This window comes from Rhipicephalus microplus, chromosome 5 (genome assembly GCF_043290135.1).
Source record: "Rhipicephalus microplus isolate Deutch F79 chromosome 5, USDA_Rmic, whole genome shotgun sequence".
Classification (NCBI taxonomy): domain Eukaryota; kingdom Metazoa; phylum Arthropoda; class Arachnida; order Ixodida; family Ixodidae; genus Rhipicephalus; species Rhipicephalus microplus.
Genome location: NC_134704.1, coordinates 23,678,015 through 23,700,871, shown reverse-complemented (window position 1 = coordinate 23,700,871; position 22,857 = coordinate 23,678,015). Strand labels below are relative to the sequence as shown.

At 46.5% G+C, this 22,857-nt stretch overlaps 2 protein-coding genes across 6 annotated transcripts; one reads left to right on the top strand and one right to left on the bottom strand.

Annotated features, from left to right (window-relative positions):
* Positions 1–265: 265 nt before the first annotated feature.
* Positions 266–15,108, bottom strand: LOC119173959 (chitotriosidase-1). 2 transcript variants are annotated; one of them, XM_075895011.1, is made up of 2 exons: positions 14,866–15,096; positions 266–2,072 (listed from the first exon to the last, which is right to left on the bottom strand). In XM_075895011.1, the coding sequence occupies exon 2, from the start codon at positions 1,548–1,550 to the stop codon at positions 1,155–1,157; it is 396 nt and encodes a 131-aa protein (XP_075751126.1). In that variant the 5' UTR covers positions 1,551–2,072; positions 14,866–15,096; the 3' UTR covers positions 266–1,154. The 2 variants fall into 2 exon arrangements, with proteins under 2 accessions (XP_075751126.1, XP_075751125.1); XM_075895010.1 differs by lacking the exon at positions 266–2,072 and adding an exon at positions 8,886–9,819 and having other exon boundaries at positions 14,866–15,108.
* Positions 15,109–18,977: 3,869 nt separating this feature from the next.
* Positions 18,978–20,970, top strand: LOC119173473 (uncharacterized). 4 transcript variants are annotated; one of them, XR_012895309.1, is made up of 5 exons: positions 18,979–19,440; positions 19,850–19,949; positions 20,017–20,282; positions 20,345–20,554; positions 20,726–20,970. XR_012895309.1 is itself a non-coding variant. In XM_075895008.1 (3 exons), exons 1-3 carry the CDS (start codon positions 19,211–19,213, stop codon positions 20,152–20,154), a joined length of 468 nt encoding a protein of 155 aa, XP_075751123.1. In that variant the 5' UTR covers positions 18,978–19,210; the 3' UTR covers positions 20,155–20,555. The 4 variants fall into 4 exon arrangements, 1 of the variants encoding a protein (XP_075751123.1); XR_012895310.1 differs by having other exon boundaries at positions 18,978–19,440; positions 20,017–20,554; positions 20,729–20,970; XR_012895308.1 differs by having other exon boundaries at positions 18,978–19,440; positions 20,017–20,554.
* Positions 20,971–22,857: the final 1,887 nt, after the last annotated feature.

Genomic DNA, 22,857 nt, shown 5'->3' with positions numbered 1-22,857 from the left:
CTGCTTAGCCCGAAGTTTTGTCTGACGTCACACCTTGCGTTGATGGGGTTAGCTGCATGGTTGGTTTGGTTTCATGGTACTATAGATACCGGATAAGCGCAACGAATTTTTATATTTCCCACCATCGCACCGGCTAATGATGTAAATTGCTAGCGTAGCTGAAATTTAATGAGATTACAGGAATGTTTCGATGGGAGCACTATTCATGGTGCGAAAGGTAACTGCACACTGTGATGGAATAATGATGACATGAATGCTGCTTGAGCCAGGCTTCAAACTTCCATTTATTTCGCTCGGCCCTTTTGCTTCCAGAAATGCATCTCGTAAGACATCGGCGACAGCTAAATTCACTGGTCATGTGTTGCAAGCCAGGCATGTATGCTCAAAGATGGCAGCAAACAAGTATATTTTGTGCGGCCAATGGTTGTTCCGTCATACCGTGTACAACACTGTCAGCGATTTGGTGACGCTTTGATTCTAGCAACGAGTGACTTACGAAACTGCGAAAATAGCTCTCCCACGCCTTATTTACAGCACATCCACAACAAAAAAGAGCTCTATGCTGGGTTCACTTCCAGTATTTTTCAAGAGGAACAAATATACACAACACAAAACAAGGCCATTCAAGTACAAGAACAAAAGTCTGGATTCGCATTGTACTACAGCAAATAATTGACAGAAATGTAGAAGGCCGTCAATTCGGCGCGACTTCACAGCAAAAATACCACTCAGTCTCTCGTCACTTTATTCTTTAAACTGAGTCGAGAGACCTCCGTGACCTAGCTCCAATCACAGGCGGTTGGCAAGAACAGCTGCACCAATTTCACTCTCGCCAGCGACTCGCACTCCTCCCTTGACTATTGTGATGCTTAGGATTCACAGAACCGGCGTCTTTCTCTTTTATGCCTGCTTTCCTCTGAGACACTGAAAAGTGCCCTCGTAGACGGGTACACGGGCTGGGAACACACAGTTTGTCTCTCGCAAGTGTCAGCCCCATCCGTTTAATACGCGATTGCTTCTTAAATGCCCTATGCGACAAGAATTCCTTATCAGGCAAAAAGAAAAGGCCCACACTGCCCACCTGCACATGCACGTAACAATCAAACACACCACTTCGGTTAAGAGTACTTGCTGACGCTGTATCGCTGCGGATGTTAAAATCTCGGATACAAAGGTGTAGTCATCATGGCGTCTGGACGAATCCTGCTCACGTATTTTTCAGCGCCCAGCACCGCCATCTCCACGGGGTTGCTCTCGATGGGACCGTGCAACAAGCCCAGAAGCGTCGGCGTAGTGTCCCCGCAGTCCAAGCTGTCAGCAACCGTTCCTGGTACGAAGAGAAGTTCGTCGCGGGGTCCTCTAGCTTCTGAGCCAAGGTCGCCTAATACAACATCTTGAGCGAGTATAGGGAGGCCCGTTGAAGCCAACGTGATGTGCTTGCGGCGGCCAGAGCCATAATTCCGCTGCTGGTCCGTGCCGTAGCAAGGAATCTCCGGCGAGGACGAGGCATAGTCCCTGGCAAAGCCCTGCATGACGCGCGCCAGGGACATGGCCTAGTATTTTCCCGGCAATGGCGAGACGAGTAAAGGTCGCTGATCATAGCCGTTGTCAGGCGAAGAATGCTAGCTCATGTCGAGCAGGTCTCCATAGAAGGCCTGGGACTGGGAGGCGCAGGCGGCGGGGGGACGTCGGACAGCCGACCGACCAAGGAGACATCACTGTCGATGGACTCGAATGTGTTCTGCAAGCGCACTGTATAGACGCTCGGCGAATCAGAGTAGTGTCCTGATCTCTGGCTTTGAGCCCAAGTTCAGTGATGGGGTCCGTTCTGGGCCTCTTTGCTCCTTTTCATATGGCTTGGGGTACGCTGAAGGTTATTGGGGTGCGACGGCTGCTGATCGGGGGCTCTTGATGTCATTTATGCTGTTGCTTGGTGAGCTTCGGTGCAGCGTGCCGTACTTGGCGGAGGGCATCGATGTTGTTCTGCCCTTGCTCTAGTATGCGGCTGCTAGCATCGGGCGAAACGAGTGCCAGGCTGCGGTTGTCGCTGACTCTGTCCATAGATTGGTGACCTGGTACATAAAGAAACGCATTTGTTCATGAGAATGTGCGACGCGAAATTAGCTCGAAGACTGCGTATGCTCTAGCAGACCTTACTCTGCATCACTTTTTATCAATACCGCATCATTTTACCAACATAGTTATGCACTATTCTTGAAGCTAATTCATTCATAATTAAGTTGTTCATATGCTGTAAAAACAAGTTAGCTTGAGGTATCTAAGGAAACACTCTTTCTCTTTTTGTCTTTTTTCTGCACCTTATTTTGTGAAATGCTAACCGTTTCATGTTATATTTCTACATTTTGTTCTTTGTACACCGATAGGCACACAAACGAAAATGCTTGCACATCTGGGAAAAGTCAGGTGTGAGTAAGCATATTGGCATGGTTGGAGCGAAAATATGGTCAAGGTGTAGAATTCGCAATGCTTGGCATGTTCACTTGCATTAAATTATGAATCGACTCACCTAACAACATTGACTTTTTTTATTAGGATAGCAATTATATGAACACTCTCGGCTGGATTTTGCCGTCGGCGTCGGTGACCGCCGTCATTCACCGTATACGACATCATCATCATTATCAGCCTGACTACGTCCACCGCAGGACAAAGGCCTCTCCCATGTTCCACCAGTTAACCCGGTCCTGTGCTTGCTGCTGCCAATCTTTACCCGTAAACTTCTTAATCTCATCTGCCCACCTAACCTTCTGTCTCCCCCTAACCCGCTTGCCTTCTCTGAGAATCCAGTTAGTTACCCTTAATGACCAGCGGCTATCCTGTCTACGCGCTACATGCCCGGCCCATGTCCATTTCTTCTTGATTTCAGCTATGATATCCTTAACCCCCGTTTGTCCCCTAATCCACTCTGCTCTCTTCTTGTCTCTCAAAGATACACCTACCATTTTTCTTTCCATTGCTCGCTGCGTCGTCCTCAATTTAAGATGAACCCTCTTAGTAAGTCTCCAGGTTTCTGCTCCGTAGCTAAGTACCGGCATGATACAGCTATTATATACCTTCCTCTTGAGGGATAGTGGCAATCTACCTGTCATAATTTGAGAGTGCTTGCCAAATGTGCTCCACCCAATTCTTATTCTTCTAGTTACTACAGTCTCGTGGTTAGGCTCCGCGGTTATTAGCTGCTCTAAGTAGACATAGTCTTTTACAACTTGAAGTGCACTATAACCTACCTCGAAGCGCTGCTCTTTTCCGAGGTTGTTGTACATTACTTTTGTTTTCTGCAGATTAATTTTAAGACCCACCTTTTTGCTCTCCTTGTCTAACTCCGTAATCAAGAGTTGCAATTCGTCCCCTGAGTTACTCAGCAATGCAATGTCATCGGCGAAGCGCAGGTTACCAAGGTACTCTCCATTAACTCTTATCCCTAACAGTTCCCATTCTAGGCTTCTGAAAACCTCCTGTAAGCACGCAGTAAATAGCATTGGAGAAATTGTGTCCCCCTGCCTTACGCCCTTCTTTATTGGTATTCTTTTGCTTTCTTTATGAAGCACTATGGTAGCAGTTGATCCCCTGTAGATTTCTTCCAGGATGTTTATAAATGCTTCATCGACACCCTGATTCCGCAGTGTCTGCATGACGGCTGATATTTCTACTGAATCAAACGCCTTCTCGTAATCTATGAAGGTTATGTATAGTGGTTGGTTATATTCTGAGCATTTCTCTATTACCTGATTGATAGTATGAATGTGGTCGATTGTTGAGTAACCTGTTCGAAATCCTGCTTGTTCCTTTGGTTGATTGAATTCTAATGTTTTCTTTACTCTGTTAGCAATTACCTTTGTAAATAGCTTGTATACTACAGAGAGCAAGCTGATCGGCCTGTAATTCTTCAAGTCCTTGTCATCGCCTTTCTTATGTATTAAGATGATGTTAGCGTTCCTCCAAGACTCTGGCACTCTTCCCGTCAGGAGACACCTCGTAAACAGGGTGGCTAGTTTTTCTAACACAATCTCTCCTCCGTCTTTCACCGTATACGTATGCGTATTCATATACAAAAGAACGTGAGAAAGAAAAATAATTCAGAAAAAGACTCCGGCACCCGGAATCGGACGCCGGACATCTTGCTTAATTGTGAGTGCGTGGCGTTAGCCACTGAGCCACGAAGGAGCACCTCCTTCAACGTTGAAACGGCAAGCTATTTATATCTTTCACCGCTGCCGATCACGGGGGGAACTCTTGTGGTATCAGCATTGCCAGCGAGATGGCGCAATCAGCGGAGGTCGCCAGATCGTCAAGATGCGGCGACACACGCTAATGGGTTCACCTCCCACGCGTACTTTGCCCCGCAGTGGAGGGGGGGGGGGGTGTAGACGCCGGTGAGGAGAATCCTACGCCCTGGGTTTTCACCGGAACGATGATGTTCTAGTTACCGGGCGCACAAAGGTCACTGCACTCGCTGCACAATCTCCGTTCGTGAAAAGGGCGCGCTTTCAGACAAAGCGAATTAACAACTGAGACACTTATTCGCGTTCACGTGTACCTGTTAGTACGTTTCGTGCGTCATTTGTGCGTGAGCAACGCGGGCCACGTTTTGATCTGCTTACCATTCTTCGCGTGACATTCCAATTTGTTGCTATCGCATTCATTGCTTCGCCTTTGCGGTAAAGCTGTGACTTGTTTTATTTCTATACAAGTAAATCCAAATTCAAAGAAGGAACTTCATTGCCTGTACATTTTGATTTTGACTTCGAAATGACCAACAAATCTATGAGCCATCACATTTTTCCATTAACTATCGTCTGCATTGTGACCTAGCCGTTAATACAAGCAATCTGTCTGATGTATCTCACTTGTAATGGTGAACTTTGGGGTAGCTGTAAAATTTTTCTCCTGCGAGTTTCAAGAATGCTGGGCAACCTGAAAGGGAAGTCTGGAAACAATGACAAAGCATCACGGGGATGCATAAGCATAATATAAAGAATATAGAACTGATTGGTTAGTAATAAGTGATAGATTTTTTTATGTACAGAGGAGTCTAAGGACTTTATAATTTGTGAGTCAAAGCAGCCTTTTTGCAACAGCAGCAATTATATAGTGCGTGCTAACGAGCCCTTGCAATGCAGCAGCAGCAGACGGACGGACAGACGGACGAATGGACAGACAGACAGACAGACGGACGAATGGACAGACGGACAGACAGACAGACAGACAGACAGACACAGACAGACAGACATAAATAGATAGATATAAATAGATAGATATAAATAGATATAAATAGATAGATAGATATAAATAGATATAAATAGATAGATATAAATAGATATAAATAGATAGATAGATAGATAGATAGATAGATAGATAGATAGATAGATAGATAGATAGATAGATAGATAGATAGATAGATAGATAGATAGATAGATAGATAGATAGATAGATAGATAGATAGATAGATAGATAGATAGATAGATAGATAGATAGATAGATAGATAGATAGATAGATAGATAGATAGATAGATAGATAGATAGATAGATAGATAGATAGATAGATAGATAGATAAATAGATAGATAGATAGATAGATAAATAGATAAATAGATAGATAGATAGATAGATAGATAGATAGATAGATAGATAGATAGATAGATAGATAGATAGATAGATAGATAGATAGATAGATAGATAGATAGATAGATAGATAGATAGATAGATAGATAGATAGATAGATAGATAGATAGATAGATAGATAGATAGCATCATAAACGAGCACGTGCCGAAAAATTGGGTAAATTCCTCTACTCCCCACGGTCCAGGAAAATGGGACGCAGCGCTTAGTCCAACACGGGAACGGGAAATGCAACGGCAACTGTAAGAACCCGGAGCGATGGAAGGTCAACGACGACTTGCCTGTAGATCTACGAGACGTAAGGACGCTCGGTTTCTGCGCGAGTTACTCTCTCTCTCTCTGGTTGGACACCCATGTCGTGTCTCTGACAGTATTTTGTTCAACTCGAACACTTCTGCGCTGAGAATCACCGCAGAAGACATAGAAACAACCCTCATCAACTAACTAAGGCGTAAAAACAGCATAGAAGCAACCAAATCTGTCTTCAGAATCGTCCAATATCGCTTTTTCAAGGCTTGCGTGGCTTGTTTCTTAATGAACGCTTAGCCAATTTTCAAGACGTGTACGACCAACGAGATAACTGCGTGGCCAAGCGTCCGTCGCTCCCTCGTGTAAGACAATTAACTGCAAAGAAAATAAAAATGAGAGGTTCTTTTTTTTTTTTGAGCATTTCACCGTCTATACAACACTATCAATCTTGCAAAGAGGTAATATATATGCCGTCTGGTGGACGCAGGGCGTTATACTTAACCATACTGAAAACCAGTCGGCACTTGTCCATATATGTCAGAAAAGTGGCTTGAAAGGGATGCACGTGCCGTGCAAGCGGTTTCCGACACAAGAGTAATCTCGACTGCGTCAGCGGTCGGAAAGGACTCGTATATCCGTGCATGTTCGATTGATCATAGCACGAATGATGGTAAGCTCAACTAGCTCGGTATGACGAAATACACGGGCCAAGCAGACGTCACCATTAATAAAATTGGTCGCGGCTGTACGAGAGGTTGGATGAAATGAATTGGTGTAGTGGGGAGAAGCGATGTAGGCGACGCGAGTGAGTGCTTCAGTTGAGCAGGCAACAGCACCCTAAATGAATATACTACACTGGCAAATCGATGGCGTTCTGTAACGACCGATTCATTACATGCAGGGGCGGATCCAGCCACTCATTTTAGGGGGGTGGGGGAGGGGTCAGTCATTTAAAGTAGCACCGGGAAGAGGAGCGGGGTCCTAACTTTGTTTTTACTAGCAGAAAAACCCCAATGATAGAATAAATACTGTTCATGTGTGCTCACAGTGGTGATAGGAGGTGGACAGCAAAAACTGCACAGGGGGGGAGGTGATGACACAGGCTTAGGTGGGGGGCGATCACCCCTACCATTCTTTATACATGCTATGCTATAAATGTGTTCGATAAATGTATGCCGAAGTCTTTATAGTTACTCCAACTTCTCATTTGCAGCATGTTTAACCAATTTACATTCGTATATATCCTGACTATCATGCCTTCCCTGCTAATATCTCCGTTGGCAGTGACATGCATGTCTGAAATAAATAAAATATTGAAGCATAAATGCAGGCTCCCCTTAGAAACGTGAACCCTGAATATAATACGTCTCAATCGCTACTAAAATACGCAATCATTTCCCGCATGCAAAGCCGAGTGATTGAATCCGTTAGTTCAAGGCGTTGTACACCGCTGCCGTGAGGGGCCACGGGTCACGGGACGCAGCAGAGCAGCGGCCTTCGAAGTCGTCGAGCTCCATGTCCCAGAGCACGACGCACGGCTTCGACAGCACGGTCAGTTTTTGTCGGATGGAGAGAGGGGTTTCCAAGACGAGCTTCACGTTCCCCGCGGCTGACGCGAGCGTACAGTACTTGACAGGGTCCAAGCTGATGTCAAAGGCCCTGCAGACTTCCGAAAAGGCGCGCAGTCCTGGAGTACCCGTGTACCCGGTAGGGTCTGCCGGTTCCATCCGCGCGTTGCTCTCGGGACGGTTGGCGGGAAGCTTGAAAGCGCGCACCTGTTTCCACGAAGCGGGTAGACTGAGTGAGCTATCACAGTAAGACATTAGGAAATCGTGAGTACGGATTGTCGCTAGAACCGACCTTTAGACAGGCGGACTTGCCTTCTTCAAGGCTGCATCAATTGTTGCAGTTGCTTCCTTGAAGAAGGTCAGTCCACTTGTCGAAACCTTGGCTCCAGCGACAACCCGAGTTCACAAATGTTTCATGTCTTTCATCCTGCCCTGTACTTCTGCTTTTCTTTAACCTTCAAGGGGGGGGGGGGGGTATTTTCATATTAAGAAACGCCGAATTATTATGCAACAATAAATTATATCGGTAGACACACCTCAATCACATATTCAACCATCGTAAGGCTTAAAGAATATGTTTCTGCCACTCTGTACGCCTTAATACTTCTCAACCATATTGCACAAAAATTCGCTTTGCTGTTATCCAACAAATTACACAATAAGACGTTGAAATACTGGGCGAGTTGGTCAAAGGGACACTAAAGTCAAATAATTTACGTCAGAGAAAAGCTAGAAGTATGACGTCCAAAACGACAATATTATCAACAGCAGAGCTCTACTTACAGAGAAATTAGGGTACAATATTAGGGTCCTACAATTAGGGTCCTACAGCGGCACAATATATGTGCCGCTGTAGGACATTCTCAAAATGACCCCGATGACGTCAGACGAACCGCCTGCAATTAATCACTAGTAATTGATCTAGCTCCACCAAAATAAAGAACCTTCCGTGCATCAAGAGGCGTAATACAATGCTGCTTGTTCGTTTCTGTTTAATTCATGAAAAACAGAACCGCCAGACGTTACTATAAAGAACGCGCGAGTGGTTCGAAAATTTAATTTTCGCGTGGGTAAGCTGGACAGGTGACACCATCTAGCGGGGCCGATTGAACCAATCAAGCATGTAATTTTGAAGGTCATAGCTAAAAATTTTTCAATGGCCGTTGTTGCTGCTGTGGCTCCCGCTACTTTCCCTCTACAGCTACGTTTGCCGGCGACCACGCATTAAACCCGGGCAACGTTGTGTACGGCAGTGACGTCAGACATTTCGTTGAGGAGAGTAATTTGAAGTGCATTAACCCCATTCAGACAACTAAAACGCCATTTTATTACAAAATAAGCCCTTCATTGGCACAAAAGTAACACTACGATGTTTCTGTACCGCTATTGCAGCAATCACCGTTGACTCAATAGTTGCCTTTAGTGTCCCTTTAAGGTTAATATTTAAAGCAGTGGGCATAAAAGACTGGAGCACAAAACAAGAAATGGCATGAGCTCGTTGTCCTGTATGGTCATCGTTCTTTGCTCTCACCTTTTGCGCTGCTCTAGATATGAAATAAACAATCTTCAGTTTTCTTGATAAGAATCTCTTGAACAAAGCCCGAGTATAACTGTACAAGTTCTAACCTCGAAGGAAATTGAGATGCATATCTTGACATTTGGAGCGAGAGCCTTTAAGGCGAAAAACACTGGAGCGACCGCGTGGCCGGGACAGTCGTACTGAAAACGGTCCATGTTTCTGCGCCTGTGGGACCTCAGGAGCAAAAAGTCGGCAACCTCGCTGGCGGCGAGCAGGTCCAGGCCCCTGCTTACGTCTTCGAGTTCCCCGGGTACTGTGACCGTTAGCATGAAGCGCGACTGGAAGCGAGTCTTCAAGCACCTCAGGAGCGCCGCGTAGCGGCTCAGGTCGGACGAAGAGCCACAAGGACCTCCGGCATACGGCCAGTCCAGGTTGAGGCCGTCGAACCTGTGATTCGTGAGCCATCTGTACGCGGCCTCAGCGAAGAAGATCCCGTCACGGCCACCCTGAATGCCCTCCGAGAACTCGGCCGTTTCGGGCTCACTCACGAACAGCGTCAACAGCACTCGCAGGTGCCTCCAGACTCTCCGCATATTGGCGGCGATCGTGAAACCCTGGTACACTTCGTCGAACAGATTGTCCCGGCTCGCGATCGCGCCGGAAGAATATTTAGCCGAGTGGTACAGTAGATGCGTGCATATCGAGTGAGGGACGGTGCCGAGCCTGTAACGGACCTTCTTGAACTTCCTGTACGCGGTGTTGTGGAAGACACAGAAGATGGGAACCTTGCTCGGGTCCACGTCCCTGCTTTTGTTGGAATGAAGGAGGTGGTCTGGAACATATCTGCACAGTCAGATCAATAATTCTCAAGTCGCGAAGGGCAAGGTCATTAGAGTTTCCTGGGACACCTAGCCATTGGGTGCACACATTCCTCTGTGCCCCTGTACATCTCCTTGATTTTTTTTCTGTCCGACAGCAGCACCCAAAAAGAGCACAAAGCAACGCATGGGCTTCTGTATGCAAGCACCTTAGGTGCCCGGCAATAAAAATATCTCTCATAGAAAAGCTAGTTTTTAGCCTTGTGTTTTCGATATGAATGAAATTTAAAAGGTTGCACGAAAAAAAGAAACGACACATTCACAAGCGCAGGTACAGGGACAACTTTACGGAACGCAGACAAGCGCTCCTTGATAGGGTTTTCAAGATACTTGAACAGCAAGAATGCACAGACCCAACGGGCAGACACACCAAGCCGTTGGGTTGGTGTGCCTCGTGACATCAGCCTATTTCAAGTATGAGTATCGTGACATCAGTCTCTTTCAAAAGCATGTGTCGTTTGTGGCTACTTGATCGAGGCGAGCGCGCGTCGGCCGATGCCAGAAAGCCAGTGATCCACGGAAGATTTTTTTTTTGCCACTGGTATGTTCGCTTGACTGAAAGTTGTTAATTTGACTGAGACAAAGTCGATTTTTAAAAGCAGCGTTTGCCAGGAGCTAATACTGAAAGCACACGGTAAACAGTTTTGAGGAGATCGTATCCGCTTATCTTACACCGTTCTTTATTGGTATTCTGTCGCTTCCTGTATGGACTACTACGGTGGCAGGAGGTTTTCAGAGGCCTAAAATCAAGAAAGCTAGGGATACGAGTTAATGATGAGAGCATCTTAGTAACCTGCGCTTCATCGATTACACTGCATAACTAAGTAACTTGATTGATTGATATGTGGGGTTTAACGTCCCAAAACCACCACATGATTATGAGAGACGCCGTAGTGGAGGACTCCGGAAATTTCGACCACCTGGGGTTCTTTAACGTGCACACAAATCTGAGCACACGGGCCTACAACATTTCCGCCTCCATAACTAAGTAACTTAAGAGACGAGTCGCAATTCGTTATTACTGAATTAGACAAGGAGAGTAGAAAGGTGGGTCTTAAAATTAATCATTGTAGAAAACTAAAGTAATGTATAACAACCTCGGAAGAGAACAGCGCTTCCAGATAAGTAGCAATGCACATGAAGTTGTAAACGATGATGATGATTGATTGATATGTGGGGTTTAACGTCCCAAAACCACAATATGATTATGAGAGACGCCGTAGTGGAGGGCTCCAAAGATTTTGACCACCTGGGGTTCTTTAATATGCACTCCAATTCTGAGCACACGGGCCTACACCATTTCCGCTTCCATCGGAAATGCAGCCGCCGTAGCCGCGATTCGATCCCGCGACCTGCGGGTCAGCAGCCGAGTACCTTAGCCACTAGACCACCACGGCGGGGCAGTTGTAAACGAGTACGCCTACTTAGGACAGACAGTAACCACGGAGCCCAACCACGAGACCGAAGTAACGAGAAAATAAGAATGGGGTGTAGCAAATTCGGCAAGCGTTGAGATATCATGACTGATATTTTGCCCCTATTCCAATAGAGGAAGGTATATAACAGCTGCATCTTGACAGTACTTACCTACGGAGCAGAAACCTAGAGGCTTTTAAATATAGGACGACTGCCAGAAAATACCACTGCCAGAAAATGAGGAACTAAGCCAGCTGCTATTGGTGCAATGATTCCATCATTTAAGAGCTTAAAGCAATGAAATCAAAGTAGTACGAAAAACAATCAACATGAGTTGCATATATGTGGTGCGATTCCTACAATCATGGCAAATGTGTTGAACGGGCGTTGTTAACTTGTTCGACTTAAGTGTAACGCCGACTATCCACGTGAGCCGATGTGACGGGCACGTAAAATGCGGCCTGTTGTAAGTTGCTTGGAATATCGGCGTATTCGCTGATGGATTATTGTAGCCTCAATATAAGGCTCATCCGCTCTGTTTCTTTTTTATTCCCTCTGGCCATATTGAGCAAAGTTGAGGCTTAATGGCATCCTGCTAAGCATTAGAAGCACGATAACTCGGTTTAGCGTTGCACACGGCAGTGATCGCGAGGCATGCAGCGTTGCTACAGATAGACTCATTCGTTGACAGTTCAGACGCAGCGCAGTCGCGTTTAGTTGAATTGCCATGTTTCTAAACGGGAAGGGTAGTCTTGAGCCGCCATTTGTAAAAATAACCTATAATACACTCGGGTTCTAGATGAGAGCTACATATTAGAGTGTAGTTCGAAGATCTATTAGGAGACCAATCATCCCACCTGATTACTGCGAACTCCCTCGCCCAAACCCCTAAGGCAGCTGCAATGTCATGGAACGACAGCTGTAGTGTATTTAGGCGAAGGCCTCAGATTCCTCATCAAAAGCAAAAAAAAAATGATCGGCCGCGTCGTCTCGTGTTGGATCCGTCAATACGAGTGATGCAAGCAATCATCATTCAGTGAAGACGTCAACGTACGACGTCACAGATCGTAAAACTTTGTGACGTATTGGAAGTTCAGATAATGTGACGTCATCATGTTACATATTCGCAGAGTCAAAATGGGCCGATCAAGGAGGCAGTGCCAAACCAGCTGAGGGGCAGAGAGTAAGCAATGTCTACAATCCTTGAGGCAGTTGAAAGAAGAACGTTAGCGCAGAAATACCTCGGAGCGAAGCAAGGAACGTTCAATAGCACGGATAATTGGGCTATTTGGTATTGGTTCATCTTTTAACTGAGTATTTTAACTGTTTCACCTGCCAGGTCATGTGACAAAAGTGATACATATGTACCAATCTTTCTTTCGAATGAACTTTAGTTGCGAGTGGCACTTATGTTGTGTGCATTTTCTTGTTATAGGGTGTCCGTGTCTTTGTGCGCGCCCTTACTCAGTTAAAAGATGAACGTTCAATACAATGAATGGAAAGGTAAGGAATAAGATGGTTATCGCCTCTCAGTCGTCTCAAAAGAACATGTGAGTTTTTCCTTTTTTTCTTTGTCACTAATGAAAAATAGAAAGAAAGAAAGACAATCTGATTTCTTTGCGTTTGATATGCAGAGTGGTACACAACAACACGACAGTGAGGCATGCAAATGATGAGGTTGCAGTTGCCCGAAACATAATATGAAAACACGAATACTGTCAAACTCGAATGGAGGCACCGAACCAGCAGCTCGGCCTGACAACAGATGGCAGGCCCGCGGAATAGCGTAAAAAAAAAAAAACGCGACCATGCTGTACCCAACTTCTATGCTGTTTCGCAATTACATTTTTAAGCTGTGTAGCCTACATGAATGATTTTTAAAAAAGTCTTCATACGTGACACAATCAAAGACAACCTACCAGATTTGATTGACGGTCAGAGCCCCAGTAAAAAACAGCGCGCCGCTATGCTCGCGTTATTTGCATCCCCTCCTTAATCAACGAAAGCCTGCGAGAAGCAGCAGTGCAATTAAAATACCGCGAAAACAACAAACTCCTGAGCTTCCTAATACGCGCGGTTGTTTAGCGATAGCTTCCCGTAGTCTTAGGGTGCCTCGATGTGTGCGCGCCTCCCATCGAGGAACCCTACGTAGCCCACTCTCATAGAATAAAGATCCAATTTAGAGAAGGGGATGTAGCCATATCGACAGTACGCAAGATAAGCAGCCGTAGCGCATGGAACTGCCGAGGGCACCTAAGAGATGGCGCTGCATGCGTAAACAGAAAGCGGGGAACAATTTCTTGTTGTTGTTTTTTGCTTTTTAGGTAAGGAAAAAAACGAACGACCGCCCTTTTCACTTCGTACCGGGTGTGTATGCGCCTACACACTTGCATCGGCTGATTCTTTATTCTATGGCTATTCTTTCGAAACAGAAGTGCGCGAAAAAGATCGGGGCTCGTGCAAGGCTACGGGTGTCTCGTTATCTTTCCCCCGCTTGTTTAAAGCGCGCCGATACGCAAGACAGCACACCAAAGCGCCCTTCGGAACGCAGTACTTGTGCGCATACACTGTCGTTCTTTATGAAAGGGAACACGCGAACGCGTGGCCTGCGCTCTGCAACGGCTGCCTACAGCGCCATCAACCGACAAGCGAAGAAAGCGCGTTCGCTTTTGGCGTCATCTATGGCCAAGCAGGATAACGAGTCATGTCCGGCAGACAAGCGCTGCTAGATTACGTTCCCTCACCGTTCGCGCGGCGAGCGATTTCCGGCGATTACTGCAGCTTGCGCCGTGGTCGCGCACAACGTTTGATATGTTGGCAGTGGACCACGCACTACAGAAATGAGCCGAGATGGAGTGCATTCTAGCAGCGCTTGTCTATCGGCCATAACTCGTTTATTTATTTTTTTCTGGCAACATATGACGCTGCAAGCGAACGTGTTTTCTTTTGCTGTTGGTTGATGGTGCTGTAGGCAGCCGCCGCAAAGCGCAAGCCATGCGTTAGCGTGTTCCCTTTCACAAAGGACGACAGTGTACAAAGACTACATGGAACCGAAAGTCATTCCTTGGCAGCTGGCACCGATAGAAATAATTCACGAGTGAGTTTGGGGAACAATATTATTTATAGGTAGCAAACTATCAATTAGGTTTCAATAAAAAAAAGGAAATTATCGTGTTAGAATCATTATAGAGAGTTCGCAAACGGCACTTCGTTTTCAGAGGCAAAACGAACAGAAAAGCATGTCTGGTTTGCAGGAACTATCGTTACAAAACAGTCGTCAAAATCAGCAAATGAGGTTCTTCAGTGAAAGTATCAAATTACAGCTCCTGCATTCCCCGAGCAAGGCTTAACACCCCCTGTTTTTATTGCATTACGATACTGTGCGATCAAGCTGAGGACACAAAGAGGTAGGGTTTTTCGCAAGAAAATTGCGGTAGAGCGAAAGTCGAGAGAAGCGCGGGCATTCGAACATGTGCAGGATCAGTGCAAATGAAGGCAGTACACAAATACACAACACTAACAGCGGTAACAATGTCTCAAAGGGAAATCACCGACGAAAATAGCAAATGTGCGCGTATTGGCAAAAAGAATCTACCTGCCATAGCCGTGGAACTTGCAGGAATCGATGCCTTCACCGGTATATGACAGTTCCTTCGGCGCCTTACAGCAGTACAACTACTACACCTACAACTGCAGCGACGTTGGCAGCGACTTACGGAAGCGAATAAAAAAATGCTAGAATGAAAGCGGAACGCCGAGGACCACTCCAACCATCGGATGAAAACTAACTGCGAATATGCGCGTCAGCTTCTCCCGTCGAAGAGCGGCAGCGCATGTTTTCCGCTTTAACACCCTCACCGATAAGATAATTCATAGTCTACTATGGATTATTTTACTCAAGGTTACTCACATGGCACCACGATCGCTAAACCAATTTAGTGCTCAGAAGTACTACGCACAACGCAGAATCCTAATGTTACCCTTTCATTGTGTAGAAAAGAACACTTTTTTTTTAATGGTGGCTCTCTTCACTTTAAATTTTTGAGCTTCCAGATTGCCACTAGCAGATTTCTTGGCGTCCCCGAAGGTAGATTTGAACGGAGCCACTATGGTTGTTCATTAACTGTCAATTTTCTCGCCCCAGTTCGGCAACTAACTATATGATTAGGCCACCACGGTGTGTAACATTCAGACAGTTCGACTAGTAGAACTTTGCACACCGACAGCATTTGCGTAATTTTCTAGAGGCGCGAGTGACGATTGACACGGCTTTTCCTCGTGCAAGCCCTCTCGACAGAACAACTACTTCCCGTTTTCCGACTGTTTAGAAAATGTGTTTGAAATATTAAATCTGGTTGGACGACATGACTTAACACTGTCGCTTTATCTTGCGACATGGTGGTCTGCTGGCGTAAGCGGCGCCCTGAGCGGAGCTCCATTGTCTTTGGATGAAGAGAGGTCGAGTGAATCGGGATGAACTTCCACCATTTGAAATAACACGGTTCAGCCGAGGCTTCAATCCAGGAACAGCAAGATGGCGCCGACGACAAAGACGAACGACGCCAAGACTGATGTTGCTTATTTACAGATGAACAAGATGATGTCCAATGAATGCTTACACAACATATTTGGTTCTGTTTCAAGTTAAGAGTTATATTAGATAGATATAACATAATAGCATGTGTTTATTTAAAGTCATGGCTAATAAACTGGCAAAATAATTAATGAATTGATAATTGAATAAGTTCATTGAAAGAGCAGGCGTTTTTCTTAGGAGCAGGTAAGATTTCAGCGGTACCTGGCAGAGCAGGTCTCAACTGCGCGCTTCTAGCTACGGGAACTCTGAGAACCACTTGATTAGTATGGGAAACACAAAATCAGCACAAGGAGTACACCAAGGTACCCGAATGTGCACGTGCTACTTCCAGACGCCTAATACAAGTATTATTAGGGTCGCCTCCTATTTTCTACTGCCGCGGTCTCTCGACTTCTACTTTTTGACTGAGCGTGTGCACCTTCTACAGGCTGGTCGGCACGAGCGCTGACCAGCCTAACGTCCCAGGGGCCTATAGCGGCCCGTTTTGAGACTGTGAAAACCAAGATTGCGCATTCTCTCCCTCGTCGGCTGTTCCATGCTACAACAATCGCCTTACAACGAACTCTACGCCTTTTCTCTCTATTTTGAGCCTTCTATTCGTAACAATCAAGTGTATTCTTGGTGGGCTCCGCTGGTGATTACAAAATTGCTGGTCAATATGGTTGATTGGGCGAGTTGGTGATACATGATTGTTTTAAAATAAGAGCGCACTACTTGGACGCGGTATGAAAGACAGGGACAAGCTGGTGCTTGGCACTACTTTCGGCTTCCTAAGACGGGAGTAATCGCAGCTGAAGGAGCAGCAAAAAAGAAAAAAAAATGAGTGAAGCTTGTGTGATACCATCCTCACTTGTAAAAAGTATTCCGAGAGGTGGCTCAGTTGTAGTTCTTGGTGAATGCTTGCGCGATAACTTTCACATCGCGCCCGACTGCACTTCGCCCGATAACCTAAATACGGTGCACTTAGTACTTCTCTCGATAACCTTGGTTATTCCGCGACGCGTGCATGAGATAAAGTGAGCTAGAAAGCTCACTTTACCTGAGACGGTTCTTCTCCTCCTCCTCCGGCTGGTGGCAGCTGTGGGACTGGTGAGTGCGCTCGTCGCCGGGAGGCGGCAGCGACGTCGGAGGCTTGGCCCTGGGCAGGAGGAATAAGCCGACGAGCAGAGTGAACTGCACGGCCAGCAAGCACGTCGATGCGACGGCGATGCACCGTGGCCACCGGATCGCGCGCAGCACTCGCCCCGACGCAGCTGGAAGCTCAGCGCGAGACGGGCACTGGAACGAACAGTCCGTTTCGCCTGGGCATTCGCCGTCTCCGAGGTTTTCTATAGAAGGAAGCAGCGACAGCGGCGGCACGGACATTCTTCTTCTTCTTCACTCGGCATACTGTAATGGTGACGATTACGATGACGACCTGCACTTATGGCTCCCACCCATTCTGTTGACATGCAAAAAAAAAAGAAGTTTGACGGCTGTCGAGAAATTTTACAATGATGATAAGTTAATGATGGTAATTTACAAACTTGTGGTCGAAACCACGCTGTTTCCATTAGATATTTTTTATAGCGGTGCCTTTAAGAATGATATAATGAGGAGGCTCCTAGGGCAGAATATTTGAAGCAGTGAAATGCAACGCGGTTCGAATAAATGGTACATTTAGGGTATTTCATTTTCTGAGTAAACAAGACAGTATCCTGCTGGCTGGCAGCGAAAACTACAAAGTTAAGCTGTTCCAGGTCGAGGCGAAGTTGGAAGCGAAGCTGAAAAAAAAAAAACGAGAGGTTGGCCAGTTCTTAAATTAGCCGCTGTTCTGCTGTGCTAGAAAACAAGGGACAAATGAAAATGATAGGAAGCACTGTACAAAAGAGAGAGAGGGAAACGAAAGTAATAAAACAAAGAGATTAGCGTAATTTGAATTAAATCGAGCGAGGCTGGGTTACCGCAGTGCTTCTGGGCACGTTTCAGCTTCTCTTATTTATGTGGGGGGTTTGACGTCCCAAAACCACCATATGATTATGAGAGACACCGCATGCAAGGCAGATGTGGTCGACTGCCATTTTGGGCGCTATATGTGATGGCGGAAAAAATCGAAAAAAAAAGGGGTGATTGATGATTGATATGTGGGGTTTAACGTCCCAAAACCACCATTTGATTATGAGAAACCCTGTAGTGGAGGGCTCCGGAAATTTCGACCACCTCGGGTTCTTTAACGTGCACTCAAATCTGAGCACACGGGCACACGGACCAAAAGGGGTGGGCGGGGGGGGAAGGGGGCATAGGTTTGTTGAGCCATTTCCAAAACAGACAGACAGACAGACAGACAGACAGACAGACAGACAGACAGACAGACAGACAGACAGACAGACAGACAGACAGACAGACAGACAGATAGATAGATAGATAGATAGATAGATAGATAGATAGATAGATAGATAGATAGATAGATAGATAGATAGATAGATAGATAGATAGATAGATAGATAGATAGATAGATAGATAGATAGATAGATAGATAGATAGATAGATAGATAGATCTAAACACTCAAATTTCCTGCACTTCGCTAAGAAGTGCTTCGCATTTAAAAACCAATTTCTGTCGCGCTTACGCGAAGATGCGTTTGCGTACGTCGGATGGATAGATTTTAGGAATATTTCCTCAGAGACTGGGCGACCGCGCCGATTTAAAGCACACCTGCATGCCTGTAGCAACGCTTGATCCCGGTCATTTTATTGCGATCTAGAAAAAAAGAACAACAGCGCCGCAGATCAAATTTAATCTTATCAGCTATAGGCTACAGATCAATTTTAATCAAAATGAATAGATGAAAAATCTCGAGAAAGTATCTTTCTTTATTATCATTACTCTGCGAATTCACCTGGGAGCTAGCCCCGCCGCGGTAGTCTAGTGGCTAAGGTACTCGGCTGCTGACCCGCAGGTCGCGGGTTCAAATCCCGGCTGCGGCGGCTGCATTTCCGATGCAGGCGGAAATATTGTAGGCCCGTGTGTTCAGATTTGGGTGCACGTTAAAGAACCCCAGGTGGTCAAAATTCCCGGAGACCTCCACTACGGCGTCTCTCATAATCATATGGTGGCTTTGGGACGTTAAACCCCACATATCAATCAATCACCTGGGAGCTAGTATGGGCAATTCTTCAGAGACGAGAGGCCTGTCTACACGCAAAAACGAGCCTTTCAAAAAGTCAGCTAGGCAAAAAAAAAAACGAACAAGCAGTAGCGAAGCCTCGCGGTTCGTGTCTGCGCGCAAGCGCCGCCTCTGTTTATCGGGAATGAAGATCTAAAATTGACAAGAACGAGCAGCGCCAACTGCGCCTGCGCGCGATGGTTAATTTGGTCTTTATAAACGCGATACGCAGCAGACCTGAAGAATCACTCGTTGCCGCCCCTCTTTGCTGCGTGGCCGTGACACCCGTGCTGGATACAGACCGGTGCTTCACGCCGAACTATGTGCGCGTTCTCGACCCTCCCTCCGTTCGTCGAGGACAGCTGGACACGACCGCTTCCACGTCGCCGAGGACCTGGCTGAGGACAACGTGTTGCGCCAACGAAAGGTCAGAATCATTGCTAGCGAGGGCGATTGTTGTTCAGGAAACCATGCGCCTAGTTGGCGTTTTGCAGTTAAACGGAATTGCGTGCACTATTGCAACGCGTAGTTAGTTGGAGGTTTCCTGGACCTTCGTCGTCATGCCGGGTCCTGTCAGTGACGGAAGCGCGAGGGGTGCCTCTGCACATCAGCTTTAGGTCCACCCAACATTAGCTTCAGGTTTTGCCCCCCTCCTGCGTTTGCGTCACGAGCAGTGCTCGTTCCGAAAGCCCGCTGCAAACGGTGCACGTTATCGTGTCAAGGAATGCCCGCGCGCCCGATGTGCTCTTGAACGATAAGTGCTTACCCGGCGCAATTCGGCGTTCGGAATTCAGGGATGCTGTGGTGTCCTCGCCTAATGTTTTCTCTCCTTGCAGCCTCGGCTTTTTTTTTTTCCGCATTTCTTCGACGCCTTTTCGCGTGTTTTCAACGAACGCGCCTCGCCTTCAATTTTCCGCTAAACCGCTGCCTCTTCAGGTAAGCTGATAATGTCCTTACTGCTACGTTTCCGCCTAATTGTTTGTTTTTTTTCCCACTTTTTCAGACTCCCCGCACGTGGGTCTTGGCACACATGTGTGCGACTCCCAGCATCCATCTTGACACTGCGCCCAGACAAACCGTGCCGAGAACAGGACTCGATGTGGAACAGGCTCCGGGCACATGCGCAGTCAAGCTGACATAGCGGCCGTGAATGGGGCAGCGTTATCATGTGCGCTCTTTCGCTGCGCCTTTCGGCAGCTCCATTTTTTTCCGAGTCGCTGTTCTTTCTGCAACGTTTCCCACGCCGCGTGTTTTCACGTGGCTTTTCGGGTGAGTAAATAGCACTTTGGCTTGCGAGTACATTAACGTTCTATATTTTTCTGCAATTGCAGATGACTGACCCCTTCCACTCCTGCTCGGACTGATTTCCCTCGGCGGACAGCCTTGCCCAGGTGGCTCGCTACGACTTCCTGGTCTTCGGACGCTCGGTGTAGACGCCATCCGACCAACCCGTTCCGGACATGGCTGCGCAGTGTTTCTCGGTCCTGGCCTTCCTGCCGCGTGAATTCATCGCTAGTCTTCGGAATGGCGGGAATTTCGGCGTAAGCATACCTCCTACAAAACCAATACGATTCGAAAGTGCTTACAAAGGCCACATTGAGTGTAGAACTTGTGTGTACATGTCTTTGCCGCAGTGCCCTTCTGAATTTTCGCTGTCCTTTCAGCTAGTTAACTGTCGCGTGTGTCTGGTAAACAATTTCGTTCCGTCACAGCAGGCCTACCAGGTCATCTACTGGAGCCGCCGGCGGTGTTCGTGGCTGTACCATTTCCTGCTGCCTTCGTGCTATCCATGCCTCTCCCGCTGCCAACCCCCCCTGGCCTTTCACTGCTGCCTTGCGCTTCTCCGTCGCATGCACGGCCTTCATCGCTGCGGACACTGCTTCCAGCATCCCGGAAGAGCCTCAAGACTCCCTGGACCGCGCATGTGTTTAAATAAATCATCTTTCGTGATAAGCCACGCTGTCTCGTTCCTGTCGCTGTATTTTCTCGCTCGCTGTAGCTAGCTCGAGCACATCGATCCTTAGCGATATCGCTACTTTTCATTTTTTTTACCTTAAGGGTTCTAAAACGGGGTCAGTACTTTCGCACAATTATGAAATAAAGTAATAAGTGGAAACAAAGCGAAAATGTAAACAAGATGAAGTACAGTAGGCATAATAAGACATGACGGAGTAAAGACGTGTCAAGAAAAAAAACCCACAACAAATTGCATAAAACGGAATTCAGCTAGTATGGCAGCGTTGTAGAGCTGACTGCTGAAAAGTTGGTTTATTATCCGGTCGTGCTCCGCTGCCCCCTCAGCTCCCTCGTAAACCCGCCTAACTAAAGCTCTCTGCTATGGTACGTGGAAAGGAGTTCCACCACCAGGGTAAGGAAACTTCCTATACCTTCCATGGTACGCGATCTCGCAAGGCGATTCGGTGCGGCTGAGCCGCTTCCATCACTGGCAGCCACCCCCCTTTGCCGTGTATTCTACTAAAAATAATTCACAAACAAAAACTGCTTTCATGACGGCACTGGTGAGATCAGCAAATGAAGGGAAAGGGCGTGAAGCGTGGGTTACCGCGAAAGCTTAACGAAAGCTGTCCCTTCCCTCTCCGCATGCAAGCGGAATGTGTTCGCGCTATTTTGCACGTCCTCCGGCCGCTTGGGCAACGCTGCCATTCGTTAAAATCAGTTAACATTGTTTTAGATGTCTTTTTTTTCTGTATCACACGTGTCGTACTAAAACGGAGACATGCACGTAGTATAAAGAGTCAATCTGCAACAGCAGCTTTACTTCACAACTGAAGAAATGCACAAAGTGAGCAAACAAAGATTTAAGAATATCCGTGCCCATGCGAAAGTTAACATTCCCGAGTGGTGTGGCAACGTCGTACTTGACTGAATCACGTCTTTTTATGACAGCTAACACATTTTGTTTCAGATCTGGAGCCCCAAACAGGACAGATGTTCATGTAAAGACAGAGGCCAGAAGCGAAGAGAAACAGTTGAGCAGTGAATGTCGTTGAAAAATATGATTCGACTAGTTTTGTTTTCGCCAGTGCATTGCCTTGAGAAATAAATGTTCACTTTTCAAAACGTTGGTTCCAGCGACATTACCTGTTCCAACTATTTCTCAAAGCATCAGTGAGTCCATCACATGTATTTCATGGACAGCATAAGAAATAATGGCCCCCAAAGTTTATAACTGGCTGTATGCATTGCCATAAACGAAAAGAACGCTACGATTCCGTTTCGTCGTTTCAACTATATACATGCCAAAAGTACAGGATGAACAAACTCTGCAGCCGAATCAACACGCATTCAATCCGATCTTGAAACATTTTATGAGCAGCAGATATATGCTCTCGTCACCAAATCATTCTAGTGACATTGCGTTGATGTCAGTCTGCAGTGAGGCTGCCAGAGAACTGGTTTTAATCATGCACTCAATAAAAATCAATAGCTGCTCCAATAATAGACCCATATACTTGTGCTCATTCGTTGTCAACAGGAAACCTCAAAGACCTTCGCGGAACTGGAAATCCCCGAGTTAACAGACTGCAGAGCTGCGCAAAACATGTGATATGTCCCGATTTAGTTATCTTCGTCCAATGGCTTACCTGATTCATCAAGCTTACTGCTGCTTCCGTTCACTGTACGCCACATCAAACGTTATATGTGTCGTACTCATAACTGAGCGAGACAACAGGGCACGATCCAACATGTGATATCTCTGCGCAAGTGGCAACAAGGGGAAGCGGAGGCAAGCGCTAAACAAAAGTCTTCCCGCGCTCCGCCCGATTTATTGAAAAATGAAAAAGACAAATAAACAAAAGATGAGTTCTTTATCGTTCAATAA